Source organism: Pecten maximus, chromosome 5 (genome assembly GCF_902652985.1).
Source record: "Pecten maximus chromosome 5, xPecMax1.1, whole genome shotgun sequence".
Lineage (NCBI taxonomy): Eukaryota > Metazoa > Mollusca > Bivalvia > Pectinida > Pectinidae > Pecten > Pecten maximus.
In genome coordinates this window covers 4,607,660-4,632,471 of record NC_047019.1, presented here as the reverse complement: position 1 = coordinate 4,632,471, position 24,812 = coordinate 4,607,660, and the positions used below count along the sequence as shown (strand labels likewise).

General features: G+C 36.0%; 2 protein-coding genes across 2 annotated transcripts; one reads left to right on the top strand and one right to left on the bottom strand.

Annotated features, from left to right (window-relative positions):
* Positions 1–860: 860 nt before the first annotated feature.
* Positions 861–11,038, bottom strand: LOC117326920 (E3 ubiquitin-protein ligase XIAP-like). Its single transcript, XM_033883727.1, has 8 exons — positions 10,976–11,038; positions 7,290–9,519; positions 6,603–6,781; positions 4,550–4,583; positions 3,977–4,108; positions 3,401–3,547; positions 2,194–2,253; positions 861–1,803 (listed from the first exon to the last, which is right to left on the bottom strand). The coding sequence occupies exons 2-8, from the start codon at positions 8,773–8,775 to the stop codon at positions 1,616–1,618; spliced, it is 2,226 nt and encodes a 741-aa protein (XP_033739618.1). The 5' UTR covers positions 8,776–9,519; positions 10,976–11,038; the 3' UTR covers positions 861–1,615.
* A 265-nt stretch (positions 11,039–11,303) lies between these two features.
* LOC117326919 (toll-interacting protein B-like) lies at positions 11,304–22,114 on the top strand. The gene is given in 8 exon segments (XM_033883726.1): positions 11,304–11,437; positions 12,645–12,815; positions 13,846–13,988; positions 14,596–14,641; positions 15,135–15,287; positions 16,728–16,818; positions 17,471–17,534; positions 17,536–22,114. Coding segments are annotated over 8 exon segments (870 nt in total). The 5' UTR covers positions 11,304–11,392; the 3' UTR covers positions 17,693–22,114.
* The last annotated feature ends 2,698 nt before the right edge of the window (positions 22,115–24,812 follow it).

Sequence of the window (24,812 nt, the reverse complement as noted above, 5' to 3'; positions counted from 1 at the left end):
CATACATAAAAGAGTCTGGTAAACTTTTGTCACTTTGGGGGTCAGAAATGAACTCTGCCCTAATGAGGATGTTCATTACTGGCAACTTAAGATGACCAAAGTCAACCCCAAATTATTTCATCTTTACCCTATTGGCCCTCTGATAAATGCTAAAGGGAAATTAATCCCTCATCGCAACAACAGGATGAGACAAATACATTTGTAGAGGTTATACAACGAATGGTTGTTTGATATGGAATTTATTTCACAAGAGTAAATTATTTTTTTAAAGTTACAAAAGATGCAAGCTTAAGCGAGTGTCTTTTGTAACTTTTGAAATTTAAGTGTGAAATAAATTCCATATCCAAAAATCACCAGTCGTGTGACCTGTTTCTACCACAATGATATTGGGTTGAATCAATGGGGAACGTCGCCAAGTCTAATTTCACATATGCAAATAAGATGCATAAGTGAGAAATAAATTCCATATCCAAAAATCATGAGTCGTGTGACCTGTTTCTACCACAATGATATTGGGTTGAATCAATGGGGAACGTCGCCAAGTCTAATTTCGCATATGCAAATAAGATGCATAAGTGAGAACGAGAACCCGGTGATGTGACATCATTCGATTATTGATGACGTTAATAACAATTGCAGTTTGGGTCAAAGTTCAAATTCTAGACCAATCAAAAGACCAGAAGTTTATAATCCACTAGTGGAATAAAACATATATATCTAATGGTCAGCATATTTATAGGATGGCATGATAGTGGAATAACACAGCGTGTTGTGGTAGAAATTTGATCTTTTACCACCTTGGGGGTGAAACAGAGAGAGGGAGCAGGAAGGTTCTTAATTTATCAAACACCAGAGCCCCACTCGATTTGCACTCTTCTTCTTCTAGAATATAACTTCCGGTCACTTGATTTGTAGCTCTTCTGCTTCTGGAAGATCTTCTTCCTCTTCCGTCTCGAAGCTGGAAGAATTATCTTCCAAGATGGCGACGACCAAGTGTGCGAGTGATGAGTTTCACTAGAGAAGGATTTATGGCACATACATACACGTTAGTGTCATAGTGCTTGAGAAAACTTAAAAAACTTGTTTGTTTTGGGTTATTTTCTTCCAGTTTACTGGATTTACATATAACAGAATGCGATCTTCTTAGAAGGCTTCTCTTCAGAGAACAGTGCAAATCGAGTGGGGCTCGGGCTTTTCGAGTGTTTGGCAGATATCCAGGCAGTATCTTACCCCAAGGATTGAGATCCCCCTGTTGCACCCCAAAGGGGTAAATTATTATTTTTCTCTTATCTTATGAACCTGATATTGAAGTTGCATCCATGCCAGAGAATGTTGACGTAAATTAATAGTCATTGTGATATCATTGTATTATTGCTGTGACATGAGGCCATACTCTTGTTGAGATTTGCAAAGAGCACCTGTTGTTTTTCTCAACACTTAGGTTAGATAAGAAACTGTCACACCAGTAAAATTGTAGACACCACTGTCTCGGCCAGCAATATGCTCAGGGGTGATTTATTTCGCTACAGACATTTTCTCCACGAACATCTCACAGCCGTCGTTTGAACTTTTCTGCAAAGTTGTGAATTATGATTGGACCACACAAGGGACCACATTATGACATGTAGGTTCTTACAGTTCCTCTGATGTCACAACGACAGATCGGACAATGTTGTACAGCGGGAGCGCATGTGACGCAGGCACAAAGGTGGCCACAGGGCAGAAATACCATTCCCACCTCCGCATCTAAACAGATCTTGCACGTCTTCTGGTCCTTCAGTGTCCGAATCTCTTCTGATAAATCTAAACATGTAAATATCAACAAATTGAGTAAATGATTGACCAGAAAATAAGAAAATAACAGTAACTTAATAATTTCATATAAATGGCTAGCCATCTGAGAAAAGATTTTTTTCTGTGTCATATATACTTTATGTAAATTTTGCATGAAAATTATCTTTATCGTGGGTTAGCCTATAAATACAAAATGTATGAATTGAAATCATGTTGATTTCGATGAGGAAAAACATGATTTGAGATTTGCAACTGTATTGATTAATTCATTGTCATCTGTAAAACTCAAATGTACATTTGTCAGAACACAGTAAGGTTGTCTACTACACTATATTAAACTGGTATGGAAACACATGTTCGAATGGAATCGAAACAAGGATGTTTTTTTCAATACATTACCTGGATCATCTGATTTTCCTGAATTTAGTCTTTCCTCATTTGAGCTGCTTGCCTCCTCACCTATAGAACAACATGTCACTTGAATTAATTGTATAGTCCGACAAGAATGACCTGTCGTGTTGAACTTTATTAGCATATTGATTAGGAGTCTATAGGTCATTTAGGGATAAATAGGTGCTTTGTATATATACATGTGTATCTGTTAGTTGTTTATAATGTAACAAACCTTATCATCAGCTGCATCATTTGTATATACTGGTCTAGATTTAGCAACAAAACTGTTAACATGTGAACAATTTATCACATTGTTAGTTGAATATGTTCAAACCATGCATCAAAAATAAATGATACAATCCCTGTGTTGTCAATATAAAATTGTAACAAAAATGAATGGTCCAAAACAGCACCCTGCTGGACACTAGTATTCTAAATAATCAATATGTTTTGTTAACACACCCATGCACAAATGGAACTTTGAATATTCCATGAAAAGGTCAATGCAACAGGTCATTCTGATTTGACTCTAATATACCTGATGTATATCAGCATGTAGTAAGGTCAAATCAAAGTTCATTCATCTTTTTGATTAAATATCACTGTAGACCTCTTGATTGTGCAACAAAATTCACTTTAAAACATTTAAACCCCTATCATGTGAACAAATCAAAATCTTTTAAAGTAGGTCAAAGGTCACGGTTAAGGTAAGCAGGTCAGCAAATGCATAGCATCAATGGAAAAGTCTTGTCAGAAGAAACACAAATGTCAATCTGACAGCCCCGTCTCGTACATTTAACATACAGTAGCCAATGTTAAGTTGTATAAAAGTAGGTCAAAGGTCGCGGTTACTGTCAGCAATTGTATACGAAAGGTCTTGTCAAAAGGAAAACATGTCAAATATGAAAGCCCATCTGGTATGATCAATAATGTCGAGGCCAAGGTTAAAGTCTTTAAAAAGTAGGTCAAAGGTCATGGTTAAGGTCAGCAGGTCTGCAAATGTATAAGAAAGATCTTGTCAGAAGGAAATCATGTCAAATATAAAAAGCCCTATCTGGTATGGTCAACAATGTCGAGGCCAAGGTTAAATTCTTTTAGAAGTCTGCAAGAAAAAAGCGATATTGAAGTGAATATTTTAATGACCTTGAAAGTAGATCATAGCATCTGACACAAGTTTTAATTAAGATCTATAAGTTTACAATCAACAACATACAAGTTGCCTCCACTGGTGTCTCCCGGGGTTCACTAGAGGGCGATTGAGAGCCTGAACGTCTGGCTTTGACGGCACTAAACTGTTCAGGATCATCAATAATTTCCAGGGCAGCGTTCATAAGGGCCTCAGCATTCGGGAAGTCATCACCTAAACGGAATCATGATAAAAATTATAATCATCTTTATATGCAATGACAAAATTTCAAATGGGACTGTTGAAAAAGAGCACAGTCAGACATCTGGCTGGAAGAAGCAGAACAACATACAAAAATGTACACTTCCCCGTCAACATGATCTAAACTGTACAAAATTCCTGGAAAAATGTTAACAGAAAAAACCGAAATGGACATTATGAATAAGATATACAATGTATGCCCAATTAAAATTCTTCTAAAGTTTCTACAAAAGTAAAACTGTCTCGGTATATTAGAAATACTTCAAATTTTATACAGATTGGCAAAACTGAGGGAGGAGATTCCAAAACAAGATAGAAATACTGAGAAAAAAAGGCAATAACTCCCATTTTTGAATCAAGTGGTACTAGACAGCGATCAATTTTACTGCAGTGAATACCCACCAATATCCTCCATTCTGTTCCTGATAGCTTGCATTACTACGTTTCTGTTCATCCCGGTGTCCAGCACAGCCCGGACCATAGGAAGCTCCATCCGCGCCTTGATCTCTCTTTCTTCTATAGGGAATCTCTGACCTGAAAGAAAATAGCCAGTGTATGTCTAATTATAAATGATAGTAAGGTCATGGAATTAATGTGAAGGTCAAAGGTCTTTAAGTTATAATTCCAATACCTAAGTAATATACATGTATAGTCATTATATACATACACACGGTGACATGTATATGTACATTTTTTATTGACAGCAAATAAAATCATTGAAACAGGCATGCTGAGTATTACCAAAGCAGTACATGTCCCTTATCGGCCCCCATTAAAAATAAAAATAGTGACCTTGACTCAAAAAACCCTGAAACTTGAAATTGTCCCAAGAATAGATATCATGGTCCTTAATCATTGCTTGAAATTTGATGAAAATCTTTCAATGTACAAGAAAATGGAAAGGAAACCTATAGTTTCCCCAATTTACTTGGCAGCGGATCCGGACTAATAAATAAAAAAAATATATAAAATTACCTGAAGGTCTCTTTCTCCCTCTGTTAACAATACTCTGTAAATAATTACAAAAACAGTAAGTTATATCATATATAAATTAATATATATAGATATATAATAAATTTACAAGAGGCCCAGAGGGCCTGTATCGCTCACCTGGTTTTATGAGATATGAAACAAGAATGATGCTTAGATATATTTGTCACTGGTATTGCTATATGTCAATATATCATAAGCATTTTATACGGGTACATGAACATTGCTTTTATTGAAATTCTAAAAATGTCAATTTAGCCAAATTGATCCCTTTTGGCCCCGCCCCTCAGCCCCCCGGGGAGTCAGCCCCAACATTTGTACTATTTTGAATCCCTACCCCAAGGGGATGCTATCAGGCAAATATGAGCGATATCCATTGCTTAGTTTCAGAGAAGAAGTTGTTTATATCAATTTAGCCAAATTGACCCCGTTTGGCCCCGCCCATCAGCCCCCTGGGGGGTCAGCCCAAACAGTTGTACTATTTTGAATCCCTACCCCAAGGGGATAATATCAGGTGAATATGAGCGATATCCATTGCTTAGTTTCAGAGAAGAAGTTGTTTATATCAATTAACCCAAATTGACACTGTTTGGCCCCGCCCCTCAGCCCCGGGGGGTCAGCCCAACCATTTGTACAATTTTGAATCCCTACCCCAAGGGGATGCTACCAGGTGAATATGAGCAATATCCATTGCTTAGTTTCAGAGAAGAAGTTGTTTATATCAATTCAGCCAAATTGACACTGTTTGGCCCCGCCCCTCAGCCCCGGGGGGTCAGCCCAACCATTTGTACAATTTTGAATCCCTACCCCAAGGGGATGCTACCTGGCGAATATGAGTGATATCCATTGCTTAGTTTCAGAGGAGAAGTCGTTTATATCAATTTAGCCAAATTGACCCCTTTTGGCCCCGCCCCTTAGACCCCTGGGGGGTCAGCTTCACCATTTGTACAATTTTGAGTCCCCACCCCATAGGGATGCTTTTGACCAATTTGGTCAAATTCTGATCTGTGGTTATGAAGAAGAAGTCAATTGCTGACGGATGGACGGACGACAGACGGACGACAGACGCCACGGTATGGCATAAGCTCACCGGTACCTTGGTCCTTCGTAACAACATCATTATCATATAGTGTGTATATGAATGGTAATGTCACAAATGCAAATCTTTACATCAACTTGCAGTTCAAGTTTTTAAAAGCCATATTTCTTTGCTTGGTATTTCGTCTTTACAGTTATGGTAATTTCATTGTAGCAGCTGGTGGCTACCTCACAAAGAAACATAAAGGGCACAATAACAAATACATTTGACGGTCTGGTTGTCTCAGCTTTCTGAGGTAGAGATCAAATCATGCATCTCAAATCAATGATGAGGCTTTTATGGTACCAGTCTTATTAGCTAGCAAACTGGAATATTTTACCACTAACCTTCTATACAAAAAAAATAATGATAAATTTAAATACCGTTGATTTCTTTTGTTAACAAGAGCACTGCAAAGACCTACACAATTAGAGCTGTGTATCGCAAGGTGGGTAGCGATACAGATTCGTATCGCGATACAGGGGTCATGATACGATATGTATCACGATACATGAGAAACTGTAGACCTATCAGATAACTGGTATTTCATCGTACAGTAGTCAAATTTTGTTTGTGGTATTTTCGGAATATTTGAGTTTTTGTCTACATTTGATACAAAACGCAAAGCGTTCTTGAATTTAGATAATTTTGATTTGAAAGAACTCCAACAGGCAGCTTTATAAGCTGCCAAAACGGCCTTGTCAACCATGTTGTTTACTACAAAACGTTGGTCAAGGGAGATAACTATAAATTTTCAAGTATCGTGATACAAATCAAGGATAGACAATGCATCGACGCACCACTCGATCTAATATATTCATGCATGGATGCATCGGCAAATCGCTACACCACACACAATGCACAGTACCTGTATCTCAAAAGTAATTTTTCATTGTGATAAATCTGAAAATCAATAGTTGTATCAAGATTTGAAGTTTATGTGCGATAATTGGCTCTTACCTGTTGTGTACCAGTATTAAACCTGTCTTGTACTGACTGGATGTAAGCCTCCCCCTTAACACTACGGACAAATGGACACTTGGGGAACCACCTGGCATGTTCTTCCCATGGGTTGTCTCCAGGTTCCCAGTTCTTCAGACCACCATCACAGTAAAAACATTTCACATTGTCACCAAAATCTGTAAAAGAAAAGTACAAGTAGCAAATATAGTTCACACTTCACCTAATATTAATGTATTCAATGCACAAATACAATATAAATTTTAACTAATGAAACATAACAGACCATTAATTTTCTTTTAAAGATTTTCAAAAACTAACACATACCAATCTCAATCTGCCAGTTTAAAAAAAAATAATGATTTCTTATTTATTTTTTTTGGGGGGGGGGGGGGGGGGGGGGGGGGGGTGCTTGCTAATAAGCCAGGGCTTTTTCTCACTGGTATGGGATGGGGCCTTTAAGTCTCATATTTTTGGAAAGATTGTTTTAGAAGTAAACTGCAAATATTCAGAAAAGGAGGGCCCCCATTACAAATCAGTAGTCCCAAAAAGCCCTCAGAATCCTATAAGTCCATCCCTACATTTGATCAATCTCTTTTCACCGTCCCTTGTAGGAGACTTACATTTAATGATGTTAGAGTATACACGTATGATAAGAACATGCGGTGACGACAAAAACAAACTTACTGGCGTAGAAGAAGCCTGCCTTTGAGAGGAGCTCAGGAGTCTGGTGTTTGTAAGTGGGCCAATTCCTGAAGGAGGCCAGTCTCGCTGATTCTATAGCATGATGAGGATGCTTTGGTCTGTCTGTGTTGATTCCCAGAGCCTCCATTTGTGATGGTGCATGCTGGGAGAATCTTGAATTCTGATTAATAGTGTTAGTTGTTACCTGAGATGACTGGTTTGGGGCGTACGGAATATTTCCAACATCCATCCCCAAAATAAATGGACATCTCGGGAACTTGTTTCTATGTTCAATATGAACTACATCGCCTGGATCCCAACCTTTAAGAATACCACGACAAAATATACACTGAACACGATCTTCTGATCCTACATAGTAAAATCCAGACTTTGCAAGGTCACGAGAGTTCACCGGAGAAGTTGATGGCCATCCTCGGTATGTCTCTAGTCTATTTCTTTCAAAGCGAAGAACACCTGGGTCCCTTTCAAGTACAGCCCTTTCCGTTTGAGATGTGCCTACTATTCCAGGATTAGAAACTCTCTCTAATCCAAATGATCTAGGATTAGAATTCCCAGCTGTACTCACAGATTCTGGACGAATATTCCTGCCAGTCCCAGACGGCCCCGGAACTGGCGCCATTCCCGATCCAGACGAACCAGGATTAGACATCCTCCGCGAATCTGTTGGGTTTCTTGGATTTCCTGATGTTGCAGAAGCTACCTCCTTCTTTGAAGTCGCAAATGAGCTTTCAACAGACTGACTTCTCTGATCTAACTTTCTACGACTCTGAAATGATGAATTCGAGGTTGGGCTATGACTAGCACCTCTCTGCTCATTGTCTGTCACATTTGTTCGTACCTCAGGAAGACTTGGTATTCTCCCCGGAAATCTCTCTGATGAACGAATGACAGATGGGCTTTTATTTTCTCTTACTGAATCGTTTGGTGGTTCTAGTGACCTTGAACGACTGAAATCTCCTGGGGGTGAGGATAACGGTGACCGGGACCCCTCGGGTAAACTTGTTGAAGATCCAGTTCTTTGTACAATATGTGTTGATTCGAACAAACTCTTTATCCTATCAAAGCTGCTAGACAAATTATTATCTGGAATCGGAACTGGAACATTAGTTCTGCAAGTTCCATCTATAAATGGACATCTTGGGTTAAATCTTTTATGTGCTTCAAAAGGTACCTCTCCTTTTTGCCATCGTTCTTTGACAAAGTCACATTGAAAGCACTTCACGATCTGTCCATTCCCTACATAGTAAAGACCGGCTGCAGCTAGCCTGAGAGTAAACACTGGATTGTCCCGTGGCCAATTTGAAAAGCTCTTCAATCGTAAGAATTCATAGTTCATAAAGCATGTATCATCTGATTCTGGGTATTCTAATTTACGATCAAAATAACCTCCTAATGTATCTAACATTGGCGAAGCATTGGCCATCTTCACACCAGTACAAACTGAATGTAAAGTGGGGAAATTCTGCATAAATTCTCAAATTTAAAGCCACATCTACTCATTTTAAATATTCACAGCAGACAAATATACAAAAAAAATTTACTAGAAAAAATTTAAATTAAAAAAAAAATCAATTTTGAATTGAGATCAACACCATAATATGAAAAATTGTATACGTTTAAAACTGCAATAGAGTATTTGAATATCAACTATAATCAAAAGGAGTAAAATCCCAAATTCACAACATCCACTGCCGCATCATTTAAAAAAATACGTAAGTAGTTTAATCAAGTGTTTGATATTCTGATTCTGCATTATCTGTTTAAAGCACAAAAATGACAAAAGCACAAGATGAATGTAATAAATACTTCAAATAAAGCATTCCTTCTTAATGGTCCTCCACAATGATGCAAATCCTCACAATCACTCAAACTATTAAGATGAAGAGGAACTAAGCTGTCATCTACAATGTTTCCAACTTCCACAGATGGATGAGCTATGACTGTTTTTGCAATCTGCTTGGCTGTATATGTGTGTCTAACTTTTAAACGATCTAACTGGTTTCTTTGTATGTAAGGTGGAGATTCGTTACAATCTCTGACCTCTGCATTGTTAGCGTAGAGAAAGACAACCGAGAACTTGTTAAAGAGGTCAGTGTCAGTGCTGGGCTCAGAGTGAGGACTGTGGTCTTGAGCTTGAGCTGTTAGGGATAACCAGGGTATCGTCATGGTCAGTATTTCTCCCCACACTGGTCATGGTACAGCTGGTATATACCTACAACATTAAAACAAAATGTGTCCTTAATCAAAATCATAAAACTAAATTTATAAATTTGCGAGATATATAACATAGGTAAATGAATGGTAAGTCACCTCAGTTAATATAAATATACATGTAATATTGGTTTGTTTTTGTTTAACGTCCTATTAACAGCCAGGGTAATTTAAGGATGATTTTATAAGTGGATGAAAGTCGGAGTAACCAGGGAAAAACCACAGACCTACAGGTCAGCTCCAGGAAACTGCCCCAAGTGGGTTTCGTGCTCGCAACCAGAGGTGGAGGGCTAGTGATAAAGGGTCAGTACACCTTGATAATATAACCACTGAACCACCCCATATACCCCATACATGTAGTTGAAACATATCACAAATTTCAAGAGAGCTATGTACTGAAATTCTTATGTCACCTCAATTGAGGTGACCCAATATCTTATATGGGTAACTATATATTCTTATTTATCCTGCAACTGCCACCGCATTGTCGGAATACACCCACCATATATATTTTTGCTGTATACGGCAGTGACGGAAAACAGCTGTATTTTGGAATCATAGCACGTGTGTCAGTTCGACTGACCTACTTCAAAGTGAAACTACGTTTAAAAGGCGAACATATTTCTGTCATTTTTGACACCGTTTCACTTCAAAATGATTATTTCTGATGATTATTTTTATGTCTGTTGCAGGATAAACAGAATACATGGTCAGTGTCTTAAAATATAAGCTGTATTTTTGGCTCGGGACAGAAAGACAAAAGTGGCTCGCCACTTTTGTCTTTCTTTACCCTCGCCAAAATACAGCTTATATTTTAAGACACTGACCATGTATTCTCTATTGATAAAACGTCAAACTCCTGTCATTAGACTTTAGACTATAAATTAAATCCTTTAAAAAAAATGGTCGAAAATTAGCTGACGAAAAGTCTAACTTTATGTGTTGTGGTCATAGGCATTAGTCAAATATCGATTATGACATCATATATAGAGAGTAGAGACATATGATATCCTAGCATAACCGATCTGACAAATCTTTGCCCACACCAAGATAATGTGGCACAGATCTACGCTTCGAAGGTTCATATACTCGGTATGTTAATATGTTTTACGTTTATTATATCGGATATTTTCATTTTTGTTATTTGTCGAACCGCAAATAACAAAAATGAAAATATCCGATAATAAACGTAAAAAATACCGATATGAACCTTCGCAGTCTTATATTATAGGACTAAGATCTAGATATGACTTTTTGTAAAGATATGTATCTGTCTTATGGTTGCTTTCCATCCCAGAATGACTCCATCAGATCAGAGACGGAGATAATATTTCATGTTATTGCGAAATCGTGTTTCAGGTTGAGACATCCACATTAAATAACCATTCGTTTAAAAACATAATATTAAAGGCGTGCACTAATAGCATTGTCTTTGGTAGTAGGTATTCATTACGAACCTTTCCTCTTTTGAACCTGGGTCTTTCAGGGGGTTTCCCCAAGTTGGCTGCAGTGACCAGAAGGGAAACACAAATTACAAAATTACGGAACAACTACTGTAATAAAGAAGCGGAAAAAACAAGGACCATTCGAGTTCGAAAAGAGACACATACGTCCATTCAATGATTAATATCGCATTTGAATTACAATAATAAATTGGCAATGTTTATACGGCCTATGCTGATTTGCTTTGTTCTATTATTTTTTTATTAATTTGCAAAGTCCTCCGAAACGGAAGCTGCAACCAGAGGTTTAATCGAACTCGCCCATAGACGAATTCCTCGGAGTTACCTCCCTTGCAGGAAGCAACTCATGACAGTGCGTCATTCCAAAACAAGACAACTGCTGAAACAGTCCTGAATAAATGCAAGGTTAGAATGGCAACAACAGATCATCAAACGCAGCCCAGTCGCAGAAATCAGGTTTGTTGTTGTTTGTACCTGACAGTGTATCAGATATGTTTTGTCCACCTTTACCAGTATGGCTGTTTACAATGCCAATGGCCTCAGGTGTAACTGTAATGCAATACTGCTGTATAAATAAGACTACTGTCCCGGCTGTTAATTTTCTCCTCCAAATTAAGGTTGAATTTATCATTGTTTGTTGATATTTATAATCTTATTTATTGTACATTGTTTTAAAAAGGCGAATTCAAATGGCAAATTTCTGAATGTCAGAAGTTATCATAATTAAAAGAGGGTAAAGACAAGTTTGGCTGTAATTATGATAGATGGTAAAATACAGGTATGGCTGTTATCATTATAGAGGTTAAAATACAGATTTGGCTATTACCATAATATATGTTTAAAAGTACAGGTTTGGCTGTTATCATATTGCATGGAGGGTAAAAGACAGATTTAGCTTAGTTTTAATCATAATAGACATTAAAAGACAAAATTGGCTGTAATAATGATAGACATTAAAAGACAAATTTGGCTGTAATAATAATAGACATTAAAAGACAAATTTGGCTGTAATAATAATAGACATTAAAAGACAGATTTGGCTGTAATAATAATAGACATTAAAAGACAGATTTGGCTGTAATCATAATGGAGAGTAAAAGACAGATTTGGCTGTAATCATAATGGAGAGTAAAAGACAGATTTGGCTGTAATCTTGTGTTACCACGACACCACGTGCACCCGGCCACCTTATTTAACAAAGCATTGCCCTGACTTTTTAAGTTGACCTGCAGGTATAAATATATATACATGTCCAATTTGATAACTCTCTAAATTGTGTTAAAAGGGATGCAATGGCTCAGTTTGCCACTTAGCCTCGTGTGAAGATCTGAGGTGTGTGGTTCGACGCTCCCTACCCGTGTCGGTTTGCGTTTCTCGGGAAGTGAGAAACGTCGGTCTTTGCCGTCTTGGTTGTGTCCTAGAGCAACACAGTATACACTTTACCCTAATTATTTGGATAGTATGCGACAGGCCTCTATATATTGTTGAGTGAGGTAGTCACCAACTACTACAAGGAGACCCTGCCTCTATATGACCCTGGCTGTTTACGGGCCCATAAACTAAGAAGGCAAACAAACAAAACCCAGTTGTGTTAATGTTGATTTGATATCATAAACACGTATTATGCATTGATGTCTCTCCTGTTGGTCTATCTGTGAAAAAGGTGATGGTTGGTGAGTTACCAGAGGATTTCCTGCGCATGCCCTCAAGTACTGTACAGCAACAGGTGATAGCCGACAACCGAGTGGCTCAGGTGTTACAGGCCCAACAAGCAAGAGGCTTCTCAACCGTTCCAGCCAATGTGACAGGGCGACTCAACATCAGCATCATTCAGGTAAAGAAGATTAGGAAGATGGCTTAAAATAAGAGAGTACTCTTGTTGCCAAATCTTTGTATTTAGTTCTTGTATATGTTGACCCATGAATTGTAAATATTTTGGTAAAAAATACTGTTTAAACCAAGCATTACTGTCACTTAAACAATATCCTCAGAAATTACAAGATCCTGTTAAGACTTTTTAATTTGCAACCATGACCTTTGGGTTTGAGAGGTCATGAATATTTTTGCATATTTTCAATTTTAGGGAAAAGGTAAATTTGAATTATGAGATTGCTAAAAGTCGAAGATCAGCTGAAAGCCATGGCACATTATGTCACATGATGTCTTCGAATTCTCTCAAATGAGAGCTGTGAATTCTCAAAAGGCCTATTTTATTTTAAAAATCATTTTGCAGATTTAGTAATCTAACTAGAAAAACAAAGAAATATTACCAGGTACTCAAACCTATTTTTAGTAACAGTTTCTTAAACACATTTTTCTGAGATCTGTGATAATTCACAGACTGGATTAAAAATCAATTTTCAGTAGAAAAATTTGGATTTTGCAACATCCATATATATAATATATAAATAAATAAATAAATAAATAAATAAATAGAATTGTCAGTACCTGTACCAATATACTTACTTGCATTTTTTGGATGTTAAAAAGTACAAATGCACATAATATCAAAAGTATAGATGCTGCCAAAAAATAAAATTGTAGGTATAAGGTAAAAAGAAGAGAACTTTAAGACCTCTTTCATGAACAATACAATTTTGTCAACGAACCAGTTTGACCAAGACCACTCAAAGGGTACTAAAAATGACATCAGAATTCTGGTTTTGCATGGTCAAATTGGTTCGTGGGCAAAATTCTATTGTTCGTGAAAGAGGTCCTTTACCTTGTAATACTTAAACCAATTGTACTTTAGTGTCACAGGAATATTTAAAATACATGCTTTTATGAACTTGATGAAAATAAATAACTCATATAGCACATTTGTGCTTTGTAGTACTGTACATCACTGCTCTGTTTCTCCTTAGGCAAAACTAGCTAAGAATTACGGTCTCACAAAAATGGATCCGTATGTGAGGGTACGACTGGGGCACGCTGTTTTCGAGACGCCGACTGCTTATAACGGAGCGAAGAACCCGCACTGGAACAAGGAAGTCTCTGCGTTAGTATAATAAACAACTGTAAAAAGAAAGAGAGGATATCTAACAGTGTCTTCAGTAATACCAAATATATTTCACGAGTGGGGCTAATATTTTGATATTTTTCACGAGTGCACTGTTAGATATTCTGTTTATTATTTTTTTTATCAACAAAAAACCTACCCCATATGCTAACTAGGCCTACAGCGAAAGTTTGCATACGTTTACCCCTGTCCAGGTGCTGACATATTTGTCGGGCTTTCTGATTGGTTTACCCCTGTCCAGGTGCTGACATATTTGTCGGGCTTTCTGATTGGTCAATTATTTTGGTATTTTCTAATCATTAATTTGATTGGTCAAATCACCAAAAGTGATATTTTTCACTAGTGAAAAATATCACTTTTATAGAATGAATAATTTTTGATATTTCACTGGTAAAATTGTAATAAATATTTTTTTTCTATTTTTCAACAATTTCAAAATGTGTTATATCACTCTTGAAGGGGTGGCAATAGCTTATTCGATCAGAGCATTGTTAAACACTACCTGTCCCAATTTTATCAGATTTATTTGAGAATAATGTAATTACATTAACAGTTTATTTTGTGTGCATCAATAATCTATTTCTATTATAGGTACCTTCCCACATGGAGTAGAAAGTATATATGTTGAAATATTTGATGAGGTAAGTAAACATTTCTTTTGTATGAAATTCTGTTTAAATACCAAGTAAAATAAATATTGGTTTTGATCAGTTGAGAGCTCCCAAGTCTACCTGGCTATATCTTGAACTGCTGAAATATGAAAAAGGCGAAAATCCTGGTGTTTAATTACTTCTTGATCAAAGATATATGAAAAATCATAGGTAATCATTTTCTTGAGAAAAAAATAACAGTTAACACAGCAAACTGCATAGAGTAATACGTGTATCTAGATACCTGTATTACATAATATTATACTATACATTTGATTATTAGATGATGCTTTGAAAATCAAGTGAATAGATTCAAAATCTTGTCGCCCAGCTGATGCAAAGAATTTAGAACAGTTACTTATTTCAATGCAAGTTGGCATGGCAACTTTTCCATTTCTGTATTTGATTTTGCAATTTTATAAGAGTTGTCTCCCTTCACAGGAAAAAAAAAGCAGAAATTTATTGTATGGTTATATGTTTACAGAGACAATTCACAGTGGATGACAGAATAGCATGGGCTTACATCACAATTCCCCAGGGAGTCCTGAGCGGAGATACAGGCGATAACTGGTTCCCTCTCAGTGGGAAACAGGGGGATGAGAAAGAGGGCATGATCAACTTCGTGATGACATTTACAGTAAGTGTACATACACATTACGAGACAGATGACCTTGAAATGACCTTGACAGTGAGTGCAAGGCATGAAATACTATTTATCCGCAAATCGGCTCCTGCCCGCAAATAAGCCTACATTGCATCATCAGTTTAAAAGTAGTAATCTAATAAATTTTAAAATGGTTCTCGTATAAGCCCTCACTCAAATTTTAATCATAAACTTTTACAGTAGGGGACGAGGAGGCTTATTTGATGTTAATCTGACGTCTGAAAATAATCACACCAATAATATATCAGCTCAGTAATTATAATGCAAATATACACTGCCCTCCAAAAAGTCCTGTTACAATTATTATGTAAAATACAGCAAAGTTATAATCTCGAAGTCTTTATAACAATTTGTTAGAATCATAACTTCTTTGGATGTTTTTGTTCATGATTTCAAATGTTCATGTTCATTTTTTCAACAGTGCATATGTTTTGTTACAATGGAAATCCTCAAAATGCAACATTCTGGAAATTTCCGTCTTTGTTTAATATAAATTTCAAAAATACATTTCTTACATTTTTTTTTACTGTTAATCAGTTAAACAATTACTTTTATTTGTGTCAGTAAAAAAACACATATTTTTATTCTTTTGTTTTGAACATTATGGAAAATAGGACCCTCCATTCCCTTCCCCTGCAACTTCAAAGAAGTGAGGTATTTTTCAAATAATTTGCAATCGTCACTTACAAATGGACTGTATCTTACGGATTTTACGACACTTTTTATCAATTTTATTTTGCTAGCCATTCAATTTAAACATTCCAAGTGTTACAGAACTGTTGGAATCAGTATATACATACTTTTTCATTGACCAACAATAAGCCCATACTCTACTTTGAATCCAAAGTTTTGTGTTGGACCTACTGCGGGGCCGCGGTGGCTAGTGGTTAAGGTGTCCCGACACTTTAACACTAGCCCTCCACCTCTGGGTTTCGAGTTCAAAACCTACATGGGGCAGTTGCCAGGTGGTTTTTCTCCGGGTACTCCGGCTTTCCTCCACCTCTAAAACCTGGCACGTCCTTAAATGACCCTGGCTGTTAATAGGACGTTAAACAAAAACAAACAAGCCAAACCCGCTGGAGTTATTAGTTCCTTACTAGTGAAACCATGCCATCTATAAGTTTCCTGCCGTTCATCTGTCTGTCTGTCTGTCAGTCTGTCCACCAAGTTTTCTGCACTTTTTTCAACCATGCTTCAAGTTATGTCATTGAAAGTTGGTATGTAACTTCTGTATAACAAGCTACAGATAAAGTTTGAGTTTCAGGGTTTTTTGGTCAAGGTCACTGTTTTCTATTTTTAGCGGGGGCTGCTAGGGAACGTGAATTGCTTTAGCAATAACCCAGCGTGCTTGTTATAGGATACATACATTGTATGTGTTGCCTCAATAAATCGTGACCTATTCTGTTTCTACAGCCTATGGAGAACCTTCCAGCCTCAGCACCTACATCATTTGCTTACCAACAGCCTGTTGTTGTGCCCAACATGTATTATACGACACCAGTTGGTAAGTATCCACGCACAAATCTAAGTTTCCTCTAAAAGGGATAAAATGAAAAATAATAGATAAGGAATCTTTTTTTAGAATAATATTCATTCTTGTGAATGATTATTTGCTGGGGACATTGTCACATGAACAGTTATTTTGAGGTTGGATCTCCTTGTAGTAGCTGGTGACTACCTCACTAAACAACAAATGCTGGTATAGTTTTACAGTGAGAACTACCAAACTCTTTAGGTATTGTGTGCATGCATCATTTGAAAGTGGTAAAATATAGAACCTATTCTTCAGAACAAACTTGGACCATATTCCATGATCTAATTATAATGTTGACACATGCAAATGGCTTTAAAATTCCCATTATTATGATTGGTTAAAATGGATCAGGAGACCTTTTCAGCGAAAAAAAAATGTTTTTGGTGCAAGTGTTGAAAGTCATTAACACATCACTTTATAATTGTACTTGGGTACTGATTTTTGACATTATGCTCCCTGCGATGTAAGACTATCCCATCACTAATTAATTCCCTGAAGTACACAATATAATTCTTAGTTATCCAATATGCAAAATCAATACCAATTGGTATATTTAATTGTTTATTGACAAACATTTGCGAGACGAGCTATGCTGTTCTGTACAACGGCTCTTGTGTTGTAGCGTACCCGGCCCCCGGACAGCCGGTACAACAGCCCCACCCCCAGGCAGCTGTAACCCAGCCGCAAACCCAGACAGGGCCCTCTTTACACTGAGGAGGATCTCAAGCAAGTCAAGGACATGTTCCCCAATATGGATGAGGAGGCCATAAAGTCTGTTCTAGAGGCCAACCGAGGAAACAAAGACTCTACGATAAATGCATTGCTTCAAATGAGCGTGGAATAATTTGTGCATTGACCGGATGTTTTTGTTATAAATACTGTTATACATATATGTATTATGTTTTTGTATTAAATTTGTAATCTCTTTCTTTGAATAGTTAATTGATGCTGTTAACCTGCTTGGAATATTCAAACAATTTTAGTTGGAAATAAGGTTACTTGTATATGTATCAGTGTGCAATATATGTTATCAAAATGCAGATTTATATTAAGCAATTTGATAAATCAAAATTTGAAGACATGGACACTTGGATAAATTCAAATTGAATATCATGGAATAAAACCCAGGGTTGATTTCTCATTCAAACTTAAGCTTGAATTCATTATCAAGACTCCTTTTTTTATGTTTTTCTAACATTAAATTTAAAAATCATTTAATGCTCTATGTTAATAACAACACTACAAAATTGCAGCAAAACAGCTTTTAAAATTTCGTATGAAGCCTGTTTCGATAAATCATTCCAAAGATATGATCAGTTTAGACATATTATGGTATGGAAAATCTTTGACTTTTCATCGTAGTAATTTGATGTACATGTAAGTCCATTTAAAAAATAATCTGAAATATTTAAGCATTGATGTCATTTTTTTTTAGTTTCATCGGGGTATGAAACAAATTTGTTTGCAAACTGTATGAATCCACGTAGCGTAACTAAAAAATAATTGACATCAACGCTTATAATTAATTTTTGAAAATGATTTTCTAATTTAAAACATGTTTTATGTACAATTTTACTGGTTTTAAATGGGATTCTTTTTCTCAAATTAATACGCAACGTTAATTGTCGTATTATGACGTCACATTTTTCGCGCCATTCTCAGAATTTCTTTCATAGAAGAATGAAAAGAATTTTTCGACCAATCACATTTGAGTATTTACCATGAAAACAAAGAAAAATTAATTATTGAAATATATTTCTGATTTAGAAATGAGATCCATTATTAAATTGAACATGGCCATCTCACTACAAGTATGATAGCATCAAGAGTTGTCTTTCTTGTTACTCTCTAAACTCATAGTTTCTGCAATAACTTAAGTAGACAGTTATTAGCATTCAGGCTCAATCAACTGCAACAATATGAAAATATTGTAAACTTGTGATAGGAATGCAATGTAAACTTTATTAATTTTACGAAATTTGCAAAACAACTTAGAACAACAGGGCATTAATTACGGTTGTTGGACCGGATGGAAGTGTATGACAGCTCTAATGTACTGTGGGAGGCCCGAGCCGGAAAGCCTGGAGAAAACCCACATTGTCAGGCAGTTGACCCCATACCTTTTCACATCGGATCGGGGAATCAAACCCCGGCCGTCTTAGTGTGACAAGAAAATAATGTTTTCTTGTTCAGATGAGAATACCAAGATCTGTGACACTGATAAAAAATTACTTAAATTGAGATAGATCTTCCATGAATCTAGAAGTGGATTTTTTTCCTGATTCTAGAAATATTCTACATACCTGAGTATCATGTGACCCAAGATTTTCATTTTAGTTTATCAAATTAATATGGTTTCAATCGAGCTATGAATAAATGAAAAAAAATAAATCTGCTTGGATTTTATTTCCAATAATGAAGCTTTAACTTGATGCAGGATCCTTAACAGTGACATATCTACGTAGATGTAGTAATTATTTATCTATGAAGCAATAGAAATTGTACATATTGTAAGTATGAATTTAAAATTGTTACTTGAAGTGATGTAGTTGAGTAATCTTAAGTGATAATTGTACAGCACTAAAATATATCACTATAAAATCTTGTCAATATGTGTACATTTGTATATACATGTAGGTAAATTAAGTATTAACACTTATACAGTGATTTCACTATTGCTTCCACTTAATATCACATGAAATCATGATATTATATGGAATATGACATTAAAAGGAAAAATGTGAAATATATACAGTGGTTAAAAAAGATTATGTAAGTTTTAAAAGACAATGATTTGGAATACTATAAAAACATTATTTTTGTCATAGAATCAAGTCATGACATTTCAACAGCTGATAACTCTCTTATTTGTAGACTTTATCCGTACCTTAGTAAATACAAAATGTATATATTAATTAACGTATATACATGTAGGTTTATATAGCACGAACAACAGCATGTTAAGTTTATATGTAACATTTGGATTACTCATAGCATTATGTTGTTTCGATTGCCTTCATTCAGACCAGTAAACCATATGACTTTATCCTGTTCACACTACAATGTAGTGTGCGAGATGTTTTAAAATCAACTCCGAGACACTAACATATAAGTCATAGTGTATATATTAACCAAAAGTTTGATGAGTAGAAGAAATGTGGTTTTTTTTACAAAAGTAAACGAATGAACAAGTTTTTTTATAATTATGATTTCAAGGTGTATATTTTTTGTGATTTCATCCCATCTTCATCCTAAAAAGGCAAAAATTAAAAAAAAAAATTAAAATATCAGTTTTAACAGTAAGTCATGATTCAGTTTGGTACATACATAATGTAATCAGGTGACTTTCTTTATTTGCCACTCAGACAGAATGATCTGTCTGTCGTCACTTAGAAGTTTTTCAGTTTATCACTTCGTTTTATGTGGGAATTTGGTCTGTTAATGTCAGTTTATTTTCCTGAAATTTTGATGATTTTTTTTTTTTTTTGTAACTGTATATGCAATGTCAATTGTTTCACACCTGCGAATGAACCCACGAGAAAATTAAAATAATGTAACCATTGTTATCATAGATATGAAGGATGATGTATTGTACAACTGGCAACATGTGAGATAACTTATATCAAGGTGATAATCAGTATGTGTACTATATCGAATAAACTAAGTATCTATATATACTATAGTGACAACAATAAGACATTGTGTGTATTAAATTGACTCAAATTAAATCTTGTATCTCGCTTTCTGCATATTTTTTAAATTACGACAAGTCATAAATTCCTTTATCGGAATATGTTGATATCATTTAGATTAAAAGCCGGTAAGTAGATCAAAAACATAAATAAATATAACAAATTTTTTTTTTTAATAAATGCAGTGTTACATCCATTCTTTCATCAGAAAAAATAAATTCATATGCAAGAGTTACCTCCCTTCTGTGTCTAAACTTGGTACATTCTTTAGTCCCGTTCGTTGTGCATTTGATGTGGAATTATTTTCAATAGGCCATAACACTGCTGATTTTCTTCTTTTTTTTTTCTTTTTTTTTTTAAATTTTTCGTTGATGGTTGATAATTGGTAAGCTACATGTATTTCTGTAGTAGATAACCAAATCTTACTTGATATTGGAATCTTTGTATAACCTTCAGCAGATAGTAGCAGTGAAAAAATATTAAAAAGAAATCTGGGGGGAAAAAAATCTCCAGTTTCTGAATTTGGCCATTTTTTGTTTGTTTTTTTGTTTTTTGTCCAATTTCCAAATTTCATAGGATGTTCATCCCATTTGGACCTATTTTGTGCAACCACGCCTTGTGAACATGTGTATTCATTTGTTTGTACATGTAAATATTTCAAGGGTATTTATTTTCACATTATGTTTCATGATCATGAATATAGCGAAATTAAATCTCCCACAAATATTACCATCTCTACAGTAATACTAATTAATAAGCAATAGTATAACATATTTAGATATGTGTGCAGTATTAGATGTGAACTTATATGTATTGTGGTTCTCTGTGGTTTGAATGTTGAAAGTTCATTAAAACAGCATAGATATGAACTTGGTTCAATGTTAACGAACATTGTGAGCTATAATTAATTAAATATATTTTGTTCCACAACACATGTGCTAATTTGTGAATCCTAACATTGGTCGAACATCATGTGCTAATTTGTGAATCCTAACATTGGTTGAGCGTCGTGTGCTTATTTGTGAATCCTAACATTGGTTGAACGTCATGTGCTAATTTGTGAATCCTAACATTGGTCGAACATCATGTGCTAATTTGTGAATCCTAACATTGGTTGAACATCATGTGCTAATTTGTGAATCCTAACATTGGTTGAGCGTCGTGTGCTAATTTGTGAATCCTAACATTGGTTGAACGTCATGTGCTAATTTGTGAATCCTAACATCTGTTGAGCGTCATGTGCTAATTTGTGAATCCTGACATTGGTTGAACGTCATGTGCTAATCTGTGAAACCTGATATCGGTAGAACGTCATGTGCTAATCTGTGAAACCTGATATCGGTTGAACGTCATGTGCTAATCTGTGAAACCTAATATCGGTTGAACGTCATGTGCTAATTTGTGAAACCTAATATTGGTTGAACGTTATGTGCTAATTTGTGAAACCTAATATTGGTTGAACGTTATGTGCTAATTTGTGAAACCTAATATTGGTTGAACCTTCGATATACATCATAAATTATATGGACATGAAAGAATAAAGTTGTTATCCTTAAAACAATCTTTTTATTTTACATATTGAGTTCTTTTCTTCATAAAATATTAGTTTATGCAAAACCTGGGATGTGGTGTGTTATGAGATTAAATGTTTTACCAGCTTTTCTTTCCTATTAATGAGAGAACAGCGGTATAATTAAGTGCCATGGATGTTATGTCATGTGTGAAAATGATTTTACAATACAAAAAGTGTATTTTCTCAGAGACTGGTCCACACTTTCAGATTAAAAAAACCCAGTATTTGACCACCATGGGGGGGGGGGGGGGGGGGGGGGAGATCTTGTGATCAGCAAGCATTGTGTTTGTCAACTTCAGAATCTTTGGGTAAAGATTCCAATTTCTGCCCTATACCTCCGAAGGGGTGAAAAATTAGATTTATCCATGAACTTTTAATCCCCTTTCAAATATTTCTTAAGAAAAGAAGATAAAATGTAATATGTAAACATTTCTGAAAACACATTTATTTTTCGAGTACATAACTGGGGAAACCCACGTGGTCGGGCAGGGCAGGTGACCCAATACCTTTTCACATTCGATCGGGGAATAGAACCCCGGCCACCAAGGTGAAAGACAGGAGTGTTACCACTGTGCCATCCGACCACCCATCAATACACCCTAGGACTACTGGTACACATATATAGCTTTCCAATATGCAATAACCAAACATCCAATGACCTTTTTTTTTTAACTTTTCCATTAATTTAGAGAGGGGGGGGGGGGGGGGGGTGGAGACAAGGGGATTGAAATGTATCTGAATTAGTTTCTTTAGTAGGATAATACATTTCTGCTATTAGGGAGACAGACGGATTAGAGCTTATAGGAGACATATTGTCATTTTTTTAAAAAAAGCCTACTTCTCAAGAATGGATAAATCAATTAATTTAAAACAAACGGAGTCTTGAATCCTTGTTCAAAAGAGAAATACTGCTGTATTAACACAGATTGTGGCTCTCATGGAGACACAGGGGTGAACACCTATATATAACGTACAATATTCTCGGAAAAGTTAAAGCCTTAAGTGTGAATACAGGGGTTTTGACTGCGTTTTGTCTCCTCTACAAATGGAAGGAGATATATTGTTTTAGAACTGGTTCTTCTCCTGATGATAATAACTTGTCCCGGCCATAGCTTCTGAACCATTGATATTGATAAAACTTGCATCACCTAAAGCCGATGTGCCATTTGGTTACTGTGACCTTGACCTTGTTTTACCTAAGGTCAAAGGTCTAGTAAGTACAAATTTTACATTAATTTCTTGCCCAGAGCCTAAAGGTCAAACGTCAGTTGAATGCAAAAAAAAAAAAAAGAGAGAGACTTTTTTTTTTAAATGTCTAGCACAGGAAAAGGGGAGATAATGTTTTTGTTCAAAAAAAACAATCTCTGGTTTACTTGAGCACATCCAAGCCTCATGGTGACTCAACATTTTAAGTAGAGCAAGTGGCCTCATTGAAGGATCAAGAGAGAATGATCTGGTCTAATATTGGAAATATAACCAGCTCGTGTTTATCCATGAAACTCAATTAAACTCCTTTAATTCAAATGCAATTTTAACAGAATCTTTAGCTAACCTGGTCCGAAGGACGAGCTTATGCAATATCATACCATGGCGTCTGTCCGTCAACAATTGACTTTTTCTTCATAATCGCTGATTGGAATTGAACAAAATTTGACTGGTAGTATCATTATGGGGTGGGGATTCAAAATTGTACTGATGTAGTGGGGCTGACCCCCAGGGAGCCTAAGGGGCGGGGCTGAAAGGGGCCAATTTGGCTACATTGATATAAACGACTTCTACTCCGAAACAAAGCAATGGATATTGCTCCTATTTGTCTTGTAGCATTTTTATGAGGTAGTGATTCAAAATTGTACAAATGGTGGGGCTGACCGTAAGGGAGCCTGAGGGCAGGGCCAAAAAGGGTCAATTTGGCTACATTGATATAAACGACTTCTTCTCTGAAACTAAGCAATGGATATTGCTCATATTTTACTGATAGCAACCCTGTGGGTTCTTCTCTGGATTTGTAAAGCTACAAATTGTTTGTATGACTCCCAGGGGGCTAAGGAGCATGCAGGGCCAAAAGGGAGCAATTTGACTAAATTTCTATTAACAACTTTTGTATTTTTGAAACTGTTGAGATTCCCACACCATAACCATATACATATGTATAGCATTGCTTGGTACCAAGAGAAAAACACTATCATGTTATACGAATAGGCCCTGGGTCTTTCCCCACCCCTGGGGACTTAGTTGATGCTCCCACTACATAACCAGATAATGACAATCATGATGTAAAAATGGGTCCTAGGGTCTTTCCCAACCCCTAGGGACTTGGTTCCTTTGTTATATCTTTGAAGCTGTTTAGTTTCCCTCCCCAGTTTCTTTTTGTTATATTTTTGAACCTGTTGAGATCCACACCCCATAACCATATATAGCATTGCTGGGCATCTAAAGACAAACATGTTCATCTTGTAAAAGTAGGCCCTGGGGTTTTTCCCCACCCCTAGGGACTCGGTTTCTTTGTTATATTTTTAATATTGTTGAGATCCCCTCCCCATAACATTAAATAACATTGTTGGGCATAAAAAGATAAACTTAATCATGTTGTAAAAATATACCCTGGGGTCTTTCCCCACCCCTAGGGAACTAGTGGTTTCTTGGATATGTTTTGGAAACTGTTGAGATTCCTGCCCTATAACCATACATAGCACTGCTGG